The sequence below is a fragment of the Gigantopelta aegis genome, chromosome 9, assembly GCF_016097555.1.
Source record: "Gigantopelta aegis isolate Gae_Host chromosome 9, Gae_host_genome, whole genome shotgun sequence".
Lineage (NCBI taxonomy): Eukaryota > Metazoa > Mollusca > Gastropoda > Neomphalida > Peltospiridae > Gigantopelta > Gigantopelta aegis.
In genome coordinates this window covers 44,101,098-44,119,843 of record NC_054707.1, presented here as the reverse complement: position 1 = coordinate 44,119,843, position 18,746 = coordinate 44,101,098, and the positions used below count along the sequence as shown (strand labels likewise).

Here is an 18,746-nt window from a genome sequence, read left to right as displayed (position 1 = left end):
TTGCCTATATCAAGACCTTTCCATGAGGTATGATAAGCTGTTAAATCAGCAGCCCTCAATGGCCAATGTCTTATGACTGATTTGTCAAAGGCCATGGTGTGTACTGTCCTGTTTATGAGAAAGTGCAAATAAAAGATTCCTTGCTACCTTTCTGAGTAGGTGAAGCCTATGTGACAGCAGCAGGTTTAAAAAAAAAAAAAATTCTCGCATTCTGTTGTTGACAAAGTTGCAAGAAAATCCTGTCAGACGCCAAATATCCATAGTTTAAAAAAATGAAGCAGGTTTCGTCTCTAATACTATGTATCAGAATGACCAAATGTTTGACATCCAACAGCTGAATATTAATAAAACAATGTGTTCTAGTGGTGTCATTAAACAAAACAAATTTTACTTTAAAATATTAAACTGTGTTGAGGTGTCTTTAAACCAATATTCCGTTTTTCAAATCTAAACCAACATAGCCTAGAAGTCTGTAGAAAACTTTAAACGATTTTTAAGACCATCATCAATTAGTTTTTAAAATCCCAGCACAACATTATGTCGGGGTGGGGAGCAATTTTGTTTTAGCGCGAAAGTTCACCGAGTCCCAGAAGGACTTTAAGAATTCACGTACACTTGTATATATCTGTTTATGTGATCTCAGGGTTTTATGACGAGCACTTAGCAGCACCACATTAAGCCATATCATCACTTCTCATTAGGGGAAGTGCTAACGTAACATGCAATTGAAGCATTACACAATTTCTTTGTCATCTTCGGGTGTTATTAAACTTGGAACGAATCTGTCTTGGTGACTTTGTTCCAATTAGAAACCAGTTATTCTGACTGAAGTTAGACAATTTGAAATTGGCTTGACATTTCATCATCAGCATTCATTTGTTAAAGCAGATCGGTTTTCATGTGCAAAAAGTGTAGGTCAGATTGTGAAATTGGTCTTCATCCTGAACAAAATCAAGGTGGTCTGAAGATCACTCTCCTTATATGATGCCAGGCGAGTTATTACATGACATTTTAAATGAAATTCATTAAACTTTCCATTACAAAGTGATTAATTTGCAGCTCTTGTAAATCTTTGAAGGTGAGTGTAGAGGGGAGTGGGAGTGATCACTGTAGACTGTAAAACTGTGATGTTCCCTTAAACTTCTATTTGAAGAATGTATTCTGTCTTTCTATCCAACACCCCTGCACGTGCTGTAACCTCACCGTGGTGCAGGGGTGTAACATTCTCTTTGAGAATGGCCATTACAGCACAAAATTGAAGTTTTGAGTAAAATTCAGTATCCGTAAAATTCTGTGATATTTGTGTTTTTGTACAGTTCTTTACACAGTTCTTTACACTGTTTTTGTTTAAGTTTTGAATTTTTATATTGATGTTGATCATCACTTTATTTATTTGCATTACCATAATTTGACGCCCAATAGCCGATGTATTTTTCGTGCTGGGTTGTCGTTAAACATTCATTCATTCATTCATTATTTGCATTACCATAGTTTGACACCCAATAACCGATGTATTTTTTTGTGCTGGGGTGTCGTTAAACATTCATTCATTTATTCTATCCAACAGAAATAAAAAGCTTTTTCTTTTTTTTTTTCTTATTTGTTTTTAAATTCAGATTTAACAACTTCCTGTCCTTATTCTATGGTTAAAAGCTCCTAGTAACTCTCTACTTTTCAAAACGGAAGTCTTCCAGATGCATACCTTGCATGAACAAAAGTAAATAATTGCTTCCCTTCTTTTTAATTCACATGCTAAAGGGAGCTAAATATTACTCTCCTTGGACTAGTCTTTGGGGGGGGGGGGGGGGGGGGGGGGGGCCAAAGTGATAGAGCTCCCTTTAAACCATGTCATCTACAGATATTTGATCTAAGGTCATAATTTTCAGTATCTATCTGTGATATGTGTATTTTTGCACAGTTCTTTACACTGTTTTTATTTAAATTTTTGAATTTTTATATTGATGTTGATCATCACTTTATTTGTTTGCATTACCATAGTTTGACACCCAATAGCTGATGTATTTTCCGTGCTGGGGGAACATTTCATTCATTCATTCATTCATTCTCTGTGATATTAATATGTTCTGATCAGTCAGCAGTTGGCCATAAGACTAGATGATATGTCATCAACACTGACCAAGAGTCATATATAAAAACATTGTCTGATGTGATTCTGTAAATCAGGATGTATTCTTCTGGAAAGTCACTGTTCTATACACAAATTTATGTATTCACTTACCTGTATGTATATTGAAAATACGTTGTTGTTGGGGTTTTTTTAGAGAAAAATAGCTAAGCTAAAAAGGTAATATATATACTCAATACCAGTTATTATTTAGTAAATCTGTATTTGTTATTGCTGTTACGAATTGCCTATACAGTAAAGTACACTTACAACGAACATGCTGAGAACGAACTGATCGTAAAGTCACGTTGTATCTCCCTATACATTAATTACTAACTTTTGTAACAAACTAATTATCATGTTCCCTTCCAGTTCGTTATAAGAGTACTTTACTGTACAGTAATTTTCATTAATTTTTCTACTGTAATTTTTTTGTTTTGTATATTAATTTGAAATATACAATGTCTATCCATATATTGATTTCTAATATTGTTATAAATTCACCAATTAAATAATGATGAAAGTACATGTAAATATACAGATAGAGATTGTAAGCTATATAAATGTGTATGTTAGTTTCAAATATACAATATACATGTATATCTGTCCTTATAGTCATTATATATTTTCTAATTAAATAATTATGAAAGTAAATATATAAGTATTAGTGAGAGAGATATTGTTAGATGTATAATTATTTTACAATGTTATCGTGCCGAATCATATTTCGTAATTTATTACAGTTATTCGAAAGTTAACTCTGTAAGTACATGGTTTGAAAATTCTCTGTTGGCGTCTGCTACTTAGCCGTGCTGTTTGGGCTGACCCGTCATCTAATGAGTTGGCAAGTCTGTGACACATAATGACTGCCATAGACCTGCATTTTGTCTGGAGCAATGCACGCTGACTCATCCCTTGTCTAATTGTCTCATTGAAGGGGTCAGGAAATTAGAATCTGTGCCATTCCATGCTGACAATCTGTGCCATCTAGCTCCTATTCAGCACCAAAAAAAAGGAGTAGTTTTTGACACACACAAAAAAAAAATGTGTGAGCCAATCAGCTGGTATTGAGATGTGATAAACATATTTTAAGATTGTTATATATTTTGTGTATGGCGCCCAGAGAGAAAGTACTTAAATGAGATGCATGGATAATTATAGCAGGCTCTGTGTGATGGTGTTACTCACTAGAGTGTTGGGTTGCCGGCTTTGTCCACGTTCTTAAGTGCAATTAATATTAATGTAGTCACTTGGATTATGATAATTTGGTGTCGTTAGAAGCATGATTGAGTTTATTCGGATGCTTTCTACATATAATAAATGTGGTTTAAACAAAGTAAACAAATTGTAAAATATTTTGTTGGTACCGTAAGACTAATTTTAATACGGCATAAAGACTTGTGAAGACAACATAATTGATATTTTGGAAGTTAATTGCTAAATATAGTTTATTCTATATATTATGTAAATGGAGAGAAATATTTTGATATTTCGTATGCAGCTTGGTAAACATATAATTAGTATTTAATTTAACATTTTAAAAATATTATTTTAGTCAACAAATTTTCATCTTGTCCTTGATTTTATAATTTAGAAATCTGCAAGTTAAATTGAACATTTTAAAATTAATAATTTTAGGGAAATCACAAATATTTCAAAGGGTTTTTGGCATAACTATTCATTGAACTATTCAAGAATTGGTTATCTAACTACCTACTTACCTACCTACCAACCCAAAACCCATCAACCTACGTATCCACACATCCATCCATCCATCTGTCTATTAATCTTCTTACACCCATTCATCCATATCTATCTATCTATCTATCCATCCATCTAACAATTTTTATCCACTGATCCATCTCTATCCATCCATCAATCTTCATCCATCCATCCATTCATCTTTATCTATCCATCCATCCATCAATCACTATCCACCCATCCATCTTTATCTGTTCATCCATCCATCAATCACTATCCACCCATTCATCTCTATCTATCAATCCACTCATCAGTATCAGCATAAGTAATTTTGAGATATGTATCACAATTTGTATCATTATTGCTATGGGCTGTTGTGTGATGTAATGGGACCATTATTAAACATTACACTATAAGTTACATTATTTAAATGACTTGTCAGAACTTTAATTGAGCTTGTTGACTTTTGCTGTGACTAGTACATCAACTAGTGATTTTCAGTCAGTTATCTACTTTAGCTGTGATTAGTACATCAACTAGTGATTTTTAGTCAGTTATCTACTTTAACTGTGACTAGTACATCAACGACTGGTGGCTGTTTGAAAAGGTTGACTGTATACTGGTACATTTATAGGAAATCAGTTTTGTTTTTCTTTAATTTCCTTCATTTTGTTAAATTTATTACATTTTATATTTACCCATGGGAAATTAATCCATCTTTATACTTGAGGTTATTGTGCCGCAGATTGCAATAGTGAGACATAATTTCCCATTTATTTACTCTGATGAGTGTCTACATTAATACCGCATCGCAGTATTTAGTGGATTCCCTCTAAAGTCAATCCATACGGGACAGGCAAAAAATTCTCCTTTATGCAGCCTGCCAGATTAGAAAAGATTTTGTTTTATTGCTATGCGCACATTGGGGACTGGAAAATTAATGTGATTTACACAGAATGCCATGTTAGTTAATATGTCAGTTTATCCAAGTACATCTCACAATAAACACCATTTTTTAAAGAGTGATATCTTGAGAAAAGGAAGTACTAAAAGATGAAGCCTGGACACGTGGGGGCATCAGGTTTCCTCTCTTGTAGCTCACTGTCAGTCGGTCTAGGATCGATCCCCATCGGTGGGACCATTGGGCTATTTCTCCTTGCAGCCAGTGCACCATAACTGGTATATCAAAGGTCGTGGTATGTGCTATCCTGTCTGTGTGTGGTACATATAAAAGATCCCTTGCTACTAATGGAAAAGTGTAGCGGGTTTCCTCCCCCAAGAACATATGCAAAAATTATCAAATGTTTGACATCCAATAGCCGATGATTAATAAATCAATGTGCTCTAGTGGTGTCATTAAAGAAAACAAACTTTAAACTTTCCTCACTTATACTTTAAACAAAGAGTCATAATAGATATATATGTTATGATTCAATTTTCATTACTTTCATTACAAAATAACGTCATCCCATTGGTCCGGTCGTAGCAATGAGAGTTTGATCATTTCTCGATGAACATAAAAATTACATAATCAGGGAACGTCATATCTGATGATGTTACTTTTAAGTTGGCACTTTGTCTTATAGAGCGTTAATGATTATAAATAAAAATAAATAAATAAATGAACTTTTAGTGTTATTACTATTAAGTAGTTTAATTATAAGGATTGTCTGTTATTTCTTTTATGTTCATCTGGGTATGAATAAATATAATCATCCACAAACTTACATGTATGTGTCAGTGGCTTTGCCAATTCACACAGTTTGCAGATGATTTGTTTTGTTCATACTCCGATGAACGTGAAACGAATAACAAACAATCCTTAAATAAACCAAATAGTAGTGATGTTGAAGTTCCAATGATCGATTATAATCAAAAGTCGATCAGTTAGTCTCGCTCTACTGATGTGATGATCAATTATAAAAAATTTAATCAATTGTTGAGGAATACATCAATTATAATTGTTCCTACAGTTTAAATAATGGATTTTTTTTATAAATGTTCTGGCTTTCTGGGATTTGTTTTTATGTGTATGTAAAGAAAACAAATTCTGAACAAATATTAAAGGTAAAATTATTCATTTGTAGGTTCTATCCCAGTACACACGACAAAACGGTCATGATCCTAATTATTCAAGTCCTTACATGGGTATAATTCTAACCAATTGTATAATCAAAAATTTATCAGTTTGTGCAAACAGATTTTAATCGGTTTGAAATTCCAACTGATTTCCGACAATATCGAATGGTCTTTAAAATAAATGTTAATTTTCTTACTTATCAGTATCCCTTTCTGTTTGTTAGACAACCGGTAATTTGGAAAATGCCATGATGTTAATACCATCCATTAATTTTAATTTTAATTTTGTATTGAATGACAGATATTTTATTAAGCAAATGCAATATTATTATAGACTTAAAACTAAGGTAGTAAAACATGAATGTACATTGTGTTTTGGGAAACGTATCTCAAAGTAGATTCGTTCTTATTATTATAGAATCAAAATGTTAATAAGCATCCCAAAAACTAGTAATTTGAAAACTGCTATTTTAATACTGTTTTAATTTAATTTAATATTTCTTCATAAATACTTTGTTGATTATGCAAATGCAGTATTATGATAGATCTAAATTGTGAATGTTTTTAAGACCAATAGCAGTTTAATAATTAAAAACAGAGTTTAATATAAAGATGTTTGGGTAATTTTCAAATTTCCAGTCACGTTGTCTGATGTATATTCATTAGTAACAGATACTGGACAGGCTGCAAAATCCTGCAGCCCAAACAAAGTATAATTCAATATTTTAGCTTTGGCATCATTTTCTGCATTGCCTGGTGACAGAGATGTTGGGTTAAATAAAGCATATCCTGTTGAAGTTAAAACACGGCAAATATCAATATGTGAATTTTGTATATTTCAATACAAAAACCGAGGGATGTGAAGAACGGGACAAACAGCTTCTCAAATTAGCCCAGTGTGCAACTCGATCACCCCACCTTGGTGTGGGCCACTGCTTGATTAGGGTTATTAAACTGTCAATAAGAGGTGGAATTATGCAGGTTGTGCCGAGCATATTTATATTACAAATAATTGCCAGTTTTCTCGGCCTGTTTGTTTGGAACGCAGTGTTTCGAATGTAGTGTTGGGACCAGATTGAGTCACATACGACGAAGGAAATCGCACAGGGGCGCGAAAAGTTTCCTTCTGTATATGTACACAAGATCTCTAGCCTAATGCATTGATCTCGCATTTATGAAGATTCTGCTGGACAAACACTCGTTCTGTCTTGCCAGTTCTCTCGGTGCAACCGATGACCAAAAAATGTCCTCAAGAGTTGAACAGTAAAAAAATAAAAAAATCCACTAAGAAAAATAAAAGGAAATGTTTTTATCCATTCAGCGTCAGTTAAAAGTTTCTGTCCTTGGTGCTCATTGTCTAACAAGACGCGGTGTATTGATGTTGAAATTGTAATGCCTAATTCACTGTTACTCCTTAAGCAACCTTGGATTAGGAGAAATCAGGCTTTCTCTCAATGTTTCCTCGGGGGTTTGGGGGATTCTTGATAGATAATCTTAGCGAGAAGTATCTTGTTTATTGTAAGTTCACGAGGAAATCACAGTAGGTGGTGATTCTCACCCATTTGGCATTGTCTCTGTTTGCGCAGCTGACTTTATAATGTCAGAAGTCCAAAAAATTATTTACTTTGACGCCAAACACTTAAAACTTATTTACATCCATTGTGGGCCGGTTGCAGGTATATGGCAAGGGAATATTTTACGTGCCTTGTGCTTTGCACAGCTGTGCAAATTTAAACCAAGCCAACATCAATAACATCAATATTAATCCGCTTTCAGAATTTATCCCAAATATATTTTTGTTTTGTTTTTATCCCCTTGGTGTTGTCTTTTATTTTAGATTTATTGTTCATTTGGTTAGGAATTTTATCTGATATGTGCTTGGTATTTTTAAAATGCATCACTTACAGACATTTGTAGCTGAATGTTGTGTTTATTTAGTCAGAAACAATGCAGATTGGATGGTATCTTTAAGTATGATTTTTGCTGTTGGCTGTTATGGTTCTTTTTAATTATAATTTGACTCAGAAGCATAGAAAAACCGTAATATCCAATTTGAAGCTCTTATTAATCATATTGTTTTGATTTAAAAAATGTAGACATGTTACCTTGTTTGTTGTATGTTGTCCACTTTTAAAATATGAAATATAGTTTCTAACAATGGTTAGTTACATTAATTTACTGCATCTCTCATTCCATCCATTTTTATTTCAGTCTTTCTTTTCAACTCAGTATTATATCATTTGAGATAACCATCAGTTAATATTGTAGAAGAGTTAACTCTTCTTCTATTTAATAATTTAATGATACATAGTGGTTTTCTTTCAGTTATATTGTACATGTACATTATTGGTATATCACTATCATCATCATCACTACTACTACTAGTATTGTTTCTACAAATGCCACTACTACTACTATTACTGCTGCCACTGCCACTTCTACTACTACTACTGCTGCTGCTGCTGCTGCTATTACTACTACTACTATTACTACTACTACTACTACTACTACTACTACTACTACTACTACTACTACTACTACTACTACTGTTACTACCACTACCACTATTATTAGTACTGCTGTTGCTACTGTTACTACCACTACCACTACTGCTAGTACTACTATTATTACTACTTCTATTACTACTACTATTGCTACTGGTACTGTTACTTTGACTACCACTACTACTACTAGTAGTACTACTATTGCTACTTTTACTGCTTTTGCTACTACTACTTCTACTACTACTTCTTCTACTACTACTGCTGCTGCTGCTACTACTGCGGCTACTACTATTACTACTACATCTACTATGGCTACTACTGCTGCTGCTGCTGCTACTACTACGGCTACTACTATTACTACTACATCTACTATGGCTACTACTACTGCTATTCCTACTGCTACTACTACTACTACTGCTGCTACTACTACTGCTGCTACATCTACTATGCTACTGCTACTACTACTCATACTGCTGCTACTATTCCTTCTACTACTACTACTACTACTACTACTACTACTACTACTGCAACTACTATTACTACTACTACTACTACTACTGCTCCTATTCCTACTACTGCTCATACTACTACTGCTCCTACTACTATTACTACTATTATTACTATTACTATTACTACTACTACTCCTACTACTACTGCTACTGCTACTGTAGCTGCTCGTGATTGGACCTATTGGTTGGGGTGGAGGTAGGTGGAAAATGAAAAATAAATAACTGATTATTCCACTCTTCAAACATAATAAATTGTCCGAAAATTAACATAATCTTGTTTTGCATTACTTATTGTTAAAATATATTTGGACATAAAATTGTTAGGTTACAATCAAACATCTCTACAAATAAGAACATATTAATAATAATATTAAAATATCAAACATTGTTGTTTAATTAGTTAGTAGTTAGAAAAAGTACAACTTATAATAACCATAATGTTAATAAATATATAAGGCAATTAGAACTTTTTACACACCCGCATTTTTGTTTTTCTGTATTCCGGTAATAACAAAAGGTACATTTTTTACTTTTCAAGATAAATAATGGAATGTGTGTTATGTAAATTAGTTAGTAGTGCTGGACTCCTTGCACTAAAGGTCTCTGGTTCGAATCCTCAGTGGATAGTGTATATTTGTAGCTGATGTACAGACCAGGCCCCATGCTTATAAACCTTAAAGTCTAGACTTGAATAAAGTCCAGACTTTAACGTCATGTCAACGCCATTCAAATAGCATTACGTTAAAGTCTGGACTTTATTCAAGTCTAGACTTTAAGGTTTATAAGCATGGGCCCTGGTGTGTTCTTCAAGCTTGAATAGAGATTGAGGTGTGATGGGTTATGGGTTTTTTTCACTATTATGTTTTACGGGTTTCTGATTACTCATTTGTAAGTGTTGGTCAGAAGCAGCAGTAGTGCGGATGGAAACATTACAGTGCTTGTTGGAGCCGATCAGTGCCAGCCTCCACTGTATTAGTGTTAAAGAGACTGTCCTCGGATTGATATCACTGTAACATGTTTTCAACTAATACAGCATTTTAATGATTACAGTTGCATATTACAGTGAAAACCCTTTAAACAGGACATCCTCAGGATCAAGCAATATGTCCAGTTTTAAGAGGTATCCCGTTTAGAGATGTTTTGTTCTGTACTGATTTTTTTTTTTTTTAATGGAACTGTGAAAAATGTCTGGTTTTGAGGGAATTCCAGTTTACAGAGGGTCCTGTTTTGAGAGGTTTCACTGTGTGTACATTTTCTTGTTTAGAATGTTTGTGTTTATATGGTCCATGTGTTTCTGGTCATCTTGATGATTGACGGAGCTCGAACTGGATTTTACTTCCCAATAATTCTGTACGTAATAAAAATAAAATATGTATTAGAACATTTCACAAAACTATCTTTTTAATGCATTTGTTTTCGGAGCTGCACCTGTTTTGAAAGTTCAGCCAAAACTATGCTTTTAGCGGTGTAAAGAGCTATTTCATCCATCTTTATTGATATGCGACTGCGATATTAAAGTCAAATATAGACGAGAACTTGCTGGTACCGGCTTCCATCGGTGTCCTGCCTGGCACCCTCCACAGTGCTGCTGACCCGCCAATCAATAAACCTTATCACAGATATGTACACATGCAGCCACAGAACAGCTGTTATACTATATAAAGACTTAATACAGTTTTCCATGGATACCTACTCCACGAAGACAAGCGCCAATGACGTCATGGCAACACAAGTTTGCCCCTGTGACAGTTGATACTGTGTGAGATATATGAGGAATTGATTAAAAGCCTGGCCTCTGTGGGGCCCTGGCGGTCTAGCTCCGCGCTTTATGTACAGTGTGTAGCGCTCCTGGGCCATGCAGTTAGCCGAGAAGTACACTGATATGTATAAGAATAACACCACCATATGCCTATTGTCCCCTCTCAGTGTTTTTATAATCTCCGCCCATTGGGGAGGCGGCAATAGACATGATATATTACACATTATAATTGGCACTCATTGCCGGGATCGCAATCGAATTTACGTTTTGTAAGAGAATAAAGTGAAAACACTCACTTCCAAGTGCTTTCTGTTCACATACAAGGAAACTATTTATAATTCAGAATAATGGAAATGTATTATTGCAAGAATAGAAATATGTATAGATCAAACATTTTGATTATTTCTATAAGCCAGATAAATGGCAAGCTCATACATGTATTAACAACATTAACAGAATTTTAACGAATGAATATGTAACAGTTAAAGAAGCCTATGTCAGACAGTGGTTTGTGAACGAGATAATCTTAGAAAAGAAATTCATTTAGATCATTACAAGAGCATGAGGGTCATATGAAATTTAAGAAATGAATGGGAATTGTTTCATAAGTTTTATGAATTTCGTATGACCCACATGCAAGTGTGATAATTTATTTATTGTGCACAAGTTGGATAATTTATTAACAAACAGTAGGTTTCGATGGTTGTATTTGCTGTACAGTGACGTTTTATCACATTCAATGGCGTTTGTTACTAGCTTATGAAAATACTGTTGTAACATTACACCCATAGGAAATTGCTCTCCTTTGGTATAAGAATAAAACAATATATTTTATTTTTAAACATTGCTTAGATACTCCCCCCACCCCATCATTGGAATGCAATATCTGAAACACATTGATGACATCACTTTTAATAATAGATAGAGGTGTGTTTAGGGAAAGCCTTTGTAGATAAATTAAAGGAAACCAAATTATTTTGTGTTGAAAAGGGTGATCAAACTTTTGAATACTTAGTCCTGCCTGATATCATATACGGTGGTAACGGGGCTTGCTGTTTTTATTGTTTGATTTTTGTGTTGTCATTATGTTACTCACATACTTTATTCTTAAATATTTTCCACAAGTAGTTAGATTACATATGGAAAGACAAATTCTGAATTATATATTAAACTATTTTACAATTAATACAATCTAAATTTATTACATTTACATCTAAGTCTATACATTTGCAGAAATAAATATAAGAAAATCAAAATAATAAGAGTTTATACATTGTTTGATACATAAGTACACATATTTGTTTCTGATGTAGCTTGTGAATGTAATCATATTAAAGTCATACATGCAGTTGAAATTTTTAAAAAGTGAATATAACACGATTAAATATTATTTCAATGAAAATATATTGGGCTATCCATACACAAACCAAAAGGTGTGAAGTATCTGTTGAACTAAGACATACACAATTTGTCTTCACAGATTCTAAATATTTCACACCTGTGTTTATGCCAGAAATATCTGGAAAACCTATGTGTCATTGTGTTTGAGTTTTTCCCAAAACTATTTGTCAGCATCATGTTTCACTAACAGACTGAAATTTACTTAACAATGAAATGACACCGTGCTGAAACAAACACAAGTTATATCAAATCAAAAGCAACACGGGCAAATTATCGTCAAGATTCCGCAATTATTTGTTCTGTATCTGTTGAAAGAAACTGTAAGCATTGAGAAAATTGTGTGCAAACTCAAAAGAATGGTGCCGTGAAATATCAAAGACTTGAGCTACAAGACCAGCTACAAGACCTATTCTATTGTAATGTTTATTGTGGTCAATATTGACCATTTTAAGTTATTAGCACATTTCAGGTCAAACCTCATCTGGCCAGTTTTTGTTAAACAGCCTCCTGTGTTAAAATTAAACAACCACCTAATATCATTAATGTAATTAGGAAGATATTTTGACTATAACACCTGATAACAATAGGATGTTGATGGAGGCGGTGTTGGGGAGATGGGGTTTGGAGTTTATCCAGTTGTGACGATCACATGCACCACTTACTCTTACTCGGTAAACAATATGCTTCTTCACATTTTTGACTTTTTGCTGATGATTATTCTAAGCTGATATTGGTAACGGTTCAGCTAGCAATAAGATGTTTCTTATCATCTACATGATTAAACTGATAGCATTAAATATTCACATTGATTTCATGACTTAAGTAATTGTGTTCGTAACCAATTGATTCAACATTGTTTTATAATACACATGTCTGTACGTATGTGGCCATTAGTTTTAATCTAATGAGCACTACACGAGTATTTTATAAAATACATTTTTAATACAACATCCTAACATACATTTAGTATTTACAAATGTTTGCCTGGTTCATAAAATGGGAAAAACTCTCTATTGTCTTCAGCGTGAGAAAATAGTAGTAGTTGTGAAGTAAGGGAGATAATTCATCTTGAGAAACCTTCTCATGATTGGGATAAAAGTTTTGCATCCCTTTCCCCATCATCTTTGCATTTGATTGGCATCTGTTATCTTGAAAAGTGTTACAAATACCCTGCTAGATGTTTTAACTAGACACTAATGCTATTGCTATTGCTATAATAATATGTATGTGTGCTTGCCTAGAGACATCTTAGTGCCACCATACACCTAAATGGGGTAAGATCATTGCAGGCAACAGATGCTTATATTTTTGTTACAAAGTTTTTGAATTACTATATAACTGGAAATTTGTGTGGTCTAAATTGTTCAATGTTTGAGGACTAAAAGCATTTTGAGGTTTCTTATTTTCAAGGTTTGACAACTCTGAAATAAGAGTGTTTTTTCTTTTCATGGTTTAGCGTATTGAATTTTCTATTTGTGTATAATCAACATTAAAAATTTCATGTCAGCTTCCATTTGCATGACATTATTGGTGTTTAAAGTTAAACAGTAGAGCGGTCTGTTGTAATTGAGTACTACAGGCTGCTAGTAGCACAACAACTGATCAGTGTTTGGTTTTAAAGAAAGCCAATTAAGAATTGAGTGAGAATTGTTTAAATCAGACTGTAGTGTTTAATCTGAGCCTGACACGTGACATTCATACTCATTGTGTGGTGGCTCAGTATACCAGCACATACCGGTATGTACACACTTTACTGTACGGAATGTAATAACTTGGTGTCTTCAATACACCATTCCCTTGTAGTTTCCTGTAATCTGTGCATGGCAGCAAATACAATATTGCAGTAAGTTGTCAGTTTATTATGGTAATCACAATGAATATTTTTCACAGAATTTGTTGATATTTTGAGACATTTTCAATGTTTTTTATTTTCGAGACTGCCCAGTTACCCTTGAAACCCCCGAAAATAGAAGCCCACAAAAATTTCTGGTTAATAAGGAAATTAATATGAATGGTCTAATAAAATTTGGACTGTAATTGTTTGGGTGTTTTTTGTTGTTGTTTTTTTTTTTTTTTTTTTTTTTTTTTTGGGGGGGGGGGTTGTTGTTGGGGTTTTTTCACAATGAGATGAATATATCTGGATGCAACTGTGAGAGATTCCAAACCAGTTTATGGTAGTCTAGACATTTGATTCCACATAATTCTTTTTTCTTTTTGAAGGAAATCTGCCTGAAAAAGGTTAAAACACTGTACTTATTTACTGTACTTGCCAAGGCTTTAAGATGTAGAACGGCAAAGGCTTGTTGATCGGCCCTCATTTCCTGTATTATCAATATTGACTTCACACCCCAGTGTGGACGTCCTCAAGGCTTGAGAACAAAGATATCCATACTAATTTCTGTCACACAGAAATCAATGTTCTTTTTGTGTTGAATGAGCAAAGGCAATCGAGTTCTTAGGCCAAACATCAAAACAGACTGACCATAGTTAGGTCCCTTGTTTGCAGCATGGTCATAGGAATTAGATGGAGTGTATTTTAAATTCAGGTAGTGCTTAACTCATTGGCTGGTAGGTGCTGGGTTCGCCTCTCATCGCCAGCTTCAACTGAAAGCTCTATATATTAGTTTTAATGGCTCAGTGGATAGCTACACGTATAAGACCATTACACTGACTTTCTTACTAAATACTAACAACTACCCATTAACCCCTGTCCTATTCAGACAGCCCAGATAGTTGAGGTATGTTTCCAGGAAAGTGTGCTTGAACAATAAGTGAATATTAGCATGAAAATATATAAAAATAAAATTTCCATTGGAGGGTGTGACCAGAAACACTTAGGATGTGCAGAAACGGATAACTGCTGTGTGATTTAAAGTATCAAAAATGGCTCCAATAGTGAAACAATATGCCATAGTATTTAAAAGCCAGGGTCTGTCACTTTAGAAGAATATTATCTTGCTGAATCATTGTGTATGTTATTTGTTTTCTTGCCATGTTTTACAGGTATGTTTCCAGCTGGTCGACACACTGCTGGAGGATGCTACCTTACCGACGTTCTCCAACCTCACCAACGCTGTCGACATGATTGCAGCACCAGAAAATGCAGTGCTTCAGGTCTACCATTTAGTTGTGTAACTTTGTTTTTGAATTGTTTTCCTGCTCTTATCCATTTGCGGTGGGATCTAACTCAGTCAGTAGAGGCGTGTCTGACATGTTTGTCTTGTAGGATAAATCTACCTCCGTAGACCTAGTCTCTGATTGGGTTTCTTCTATCCCTAACAGTGCCCCATGTCTGGCTTATCAAAGATTGTGTATGTGCTGCCCTGTCTGGGATTCCTTGATGCTAATGGAAAAATGTAGCAGGATTCCTCTGAATACTGTCAGAATTACCAAATGTTTCACGTTCAATAGTCAGTGATTTAATTAATCATTTGATCTGTTTTAGTGTTGTTGTTAAATTAAACAAACATTAAAGGTTTTTTTTAATTAACTTACTGTCCACTTGCACATCCCAGTCCTTGTCTCTCCATCTAAGACAGGTGCTTGTTTGTTATGGCTTTCCATGCCACACACCTGTTATTTATGATACCATTTTTGCTGTAAGCTTAGTCTGACCACTTAAACAAATACCATTTTTTTAACCAGTATTACTATTAACTGGTAATATATACATGGTATTTATGTAAAATTTAAAAATATATATTGTAACATTTGTATACCCTCTTTTTAAGCAGGATTACTATTAATTGATAATATACACATGGTATTAATATATATTTTTACAATAATAACAAAATGTAACATTTTTATTTCAGAATTTCCTGGATGCTTTCACTGAAGCGGCTGGAAGTCAGTATGGGTGTCTGCTTGTTCACGGTAAGGTTGCCGTGGCAACCAAGAAATGGTGGTTGTTCTCACCTACGGAGCTGATTCTGCTGTCGTTGCTGGTTCCTGCCATGACAAGGTGCACGTCTCGAGATCTGCCCGTCTTCCTACCACAGCTGAGTCCCACAGTAAGACACAATGATATGTCGGTTAAAGACTAACTTTATAGTAAAATCATTAACTATGAGCTATGTTTATACGGTTTAAATCAGGGCTAAAAATTCGGCCTTTTTCACGAGAATCCCATGGAAGCAGTCCACGGGAATCCTCCGATTCTAAACATTTTCAGAGAACTTTATCAACAGTGTTAGTATATAGAATTATGTGTCATATGCTACTAACTTGAAATGGATTAGTGTATATAAAACAACACTTACTATTTACTGGAAAGAACAACCAATTTGTCAGTAACAGTGTGTCCAAGTTTAAAGAAGAAAAAAACAAAACAAAAAAATAAAACAAACAAAAACAAACAAACAAAAACGTTTTTTTTAGTTGTTGGTTCCATTTTTCTTTACAGTCACTTTTTTGTAGGTGTCTTACCAGCCCTTAGTTCTGCCAGCAAACGTTTGGCTAACATTTGCGAACTAATTGATTGTTTCTCAACGTGGCCATTTGGTTTACTGTGAAGCGCATAAACCAGTTTAGCAGACGTTTTTTCCATTCGGTCTGGCTGAACACAGCCCAGATTACTTTTCGAAGATTGCTTATTCGTAAACACCGCATGGGATACTTTTGCCGATGTATATTGCGCATTGGTTCAATTTTGTATGGATATTACTGAAGTACATTTCCGCTACCGACAAACATATTTATTGATTAAAAAGAGCAGGTAATTCAAGGTTAGGCCATAATATCAGCGAACTAACATAGAAATGTTTGATGTATTACTAATATGGCACACTACTGTCTATTGTTATGATGTGATAACTAAACAAACATGTTCCTTTCGGTTCTCTTCGTTGGCAATAGACATCTTTCACATTCTCATTTCGCATGTGCGCGAAGAGTAACATCCCTTGCCAAATTGGACAGTATCGAGGCTATATACAAATTGGGGGGCATGATCAACAGTTGTCATGAGCGTCGTGAGTAGCTTCAAAGGAGCTGTGAATCTCTAGAAATGGTACCATACTCCAGGCCAGATTATTCTCGATAAACCTTGTTTAGAACATGCACGGACTCGAATGCATGCTACACTTTTATAGCCAGTTTAAACTGAAGCTTGATAACCAGACTATTTTTTATTCTATAACATTTTACTGACTGATTATTCAATTTAATAAATTTGTGGAAATATTTCACGTGAATCCAAATAGATTCGGATGTTTTATGCTTGTGCGAATCCTGGCGCGAATCAGATTCGGAGATTCACACGTACTTTTAGCCCTGTAAATATATATGACGATATATCCTGTATTTCCAATAACTCGTAAAAAGTGTTAGTCCTACTTTTGCTTTCTCGTGAGCAGTGCAAATCATCTCGTAAAATACCTGTGCTAAACATTTCAAACACTATTCGAAAACAAGAATAACATAGTTATTCCTACATGATGTCATTCTTGATATTTTAATACATCATTACACAGCTGCAGTCAGAGATTTTTCTCACGAATTACAGGCCATAGAATTTCAAATTGTTTGGGAAACACTTTTTCGGTTCCATGCCTTGTGATCGTGGGAACCCATCAGAAGCTGTTTTCAGGGAACCCATCAGAAACTGTTTTTAGGTTCCATGCCTTGTGATCGTGGGAACCCATCAGAAACTGTTTTTAGGTTCCATGCTTTGTGATCGTGGGAACCCATCAGAAACTGTTTTTAGGTTCCATGCCTTGTGATCGTGGGAACCCATCAGAAACTGTTTTTAGGTTCCGTGAAAACAAGTCATGGGAAACCATTTTTAATACCATTGATTTAAATAATGACAAAAATCCATGTAAAGAGTTTTCAAACTCAGTATAAAGTTGATTTTCGACACATCCTCTCATTATACACATGCTGTTGTGATTTTGACAGCTAAATAAAAAATAATAGTTTAGGTCTACGTAATTTCCTTCCATAATGAAACAACAGGAAATAGTGGGGCCTATTCGATTGCCACCTTCAGTACGCAAGCACAAGTGTGACGTCGACTTATGTCGACGACTTAAGTAACAGTAGTCAGAAGGTTAAATATTTTATGCAAAATTATATTTGAATTTAAATACTATTTCTTGACTCCTATATTTAAGAGATATACTACAAATAATTAATGCCAATTATTTTGGTTCCAGTGTGTTAACATGTTTGATTGAGAATGTGTTCGAACACTAATTCAAGTTTACCTGAACCTAACACTGAGAAGTTCTGTAAACCGTTAACATTTATTGTTATCACAGCTTTGACAGTGTGTGAAGTATATACGACACTACGGGTGTGCCGGTAGTACTGTACAGGGAACAATCATCAGTTTTACAGCGTGTGACAATAGTTAGATGGTAATAGTTTTCTAAACATCGCTGAAAATCGTAATTCCATTTCCAAATGTAAATTCCTTTTCACAATGGAAATTCCGTGAATTTCATCCATTTTTCCGCAATCACTGAAAATCACTGGGTCTACAGGATTTTCAATAATGTATATAAAATTGAAATAGCCATTATTGTAAGTGAAAACATATGTAATGACATCTGTAAAAAGTAAAGTTTTATTTAAAGACACCACTAGAGCACATTGATTTTTTATCTTATCGGCTATTGGACATCAAACATATGGTCATTCTGACACTGTTTTTTTTTTTTAGA

General features: G+C 34.3%; 1 protein-coding gene across 2 annotated transcripts in view; it reads left to right on the top strand.

The window, feature by feature from the left end:
- LOC121381905 (protein fuzzy homolog) overlaps window positions 1-18,746 on the top strand; it is a 61,269-nt gene that overhangs the window by 31,440 nt on the left and 11,083 nt on the right. For both annotated transcript variants that reach the window (XM_041511310.1, XM_041511309.1), the window contains exons 4-5: window positions 15,082-15,192; window positions 15,894-16,091. In XM_041511310.1, the coding sequence (XP_041367244.1) occupies window positions 15,082-15,192; window positions 15,894-16,091 (309 nt within the window). The remainder of the gene's footprint in view (window positions 1-15,081; window positions 15,193-15,893; window positions 16,092-18,746) is intronic.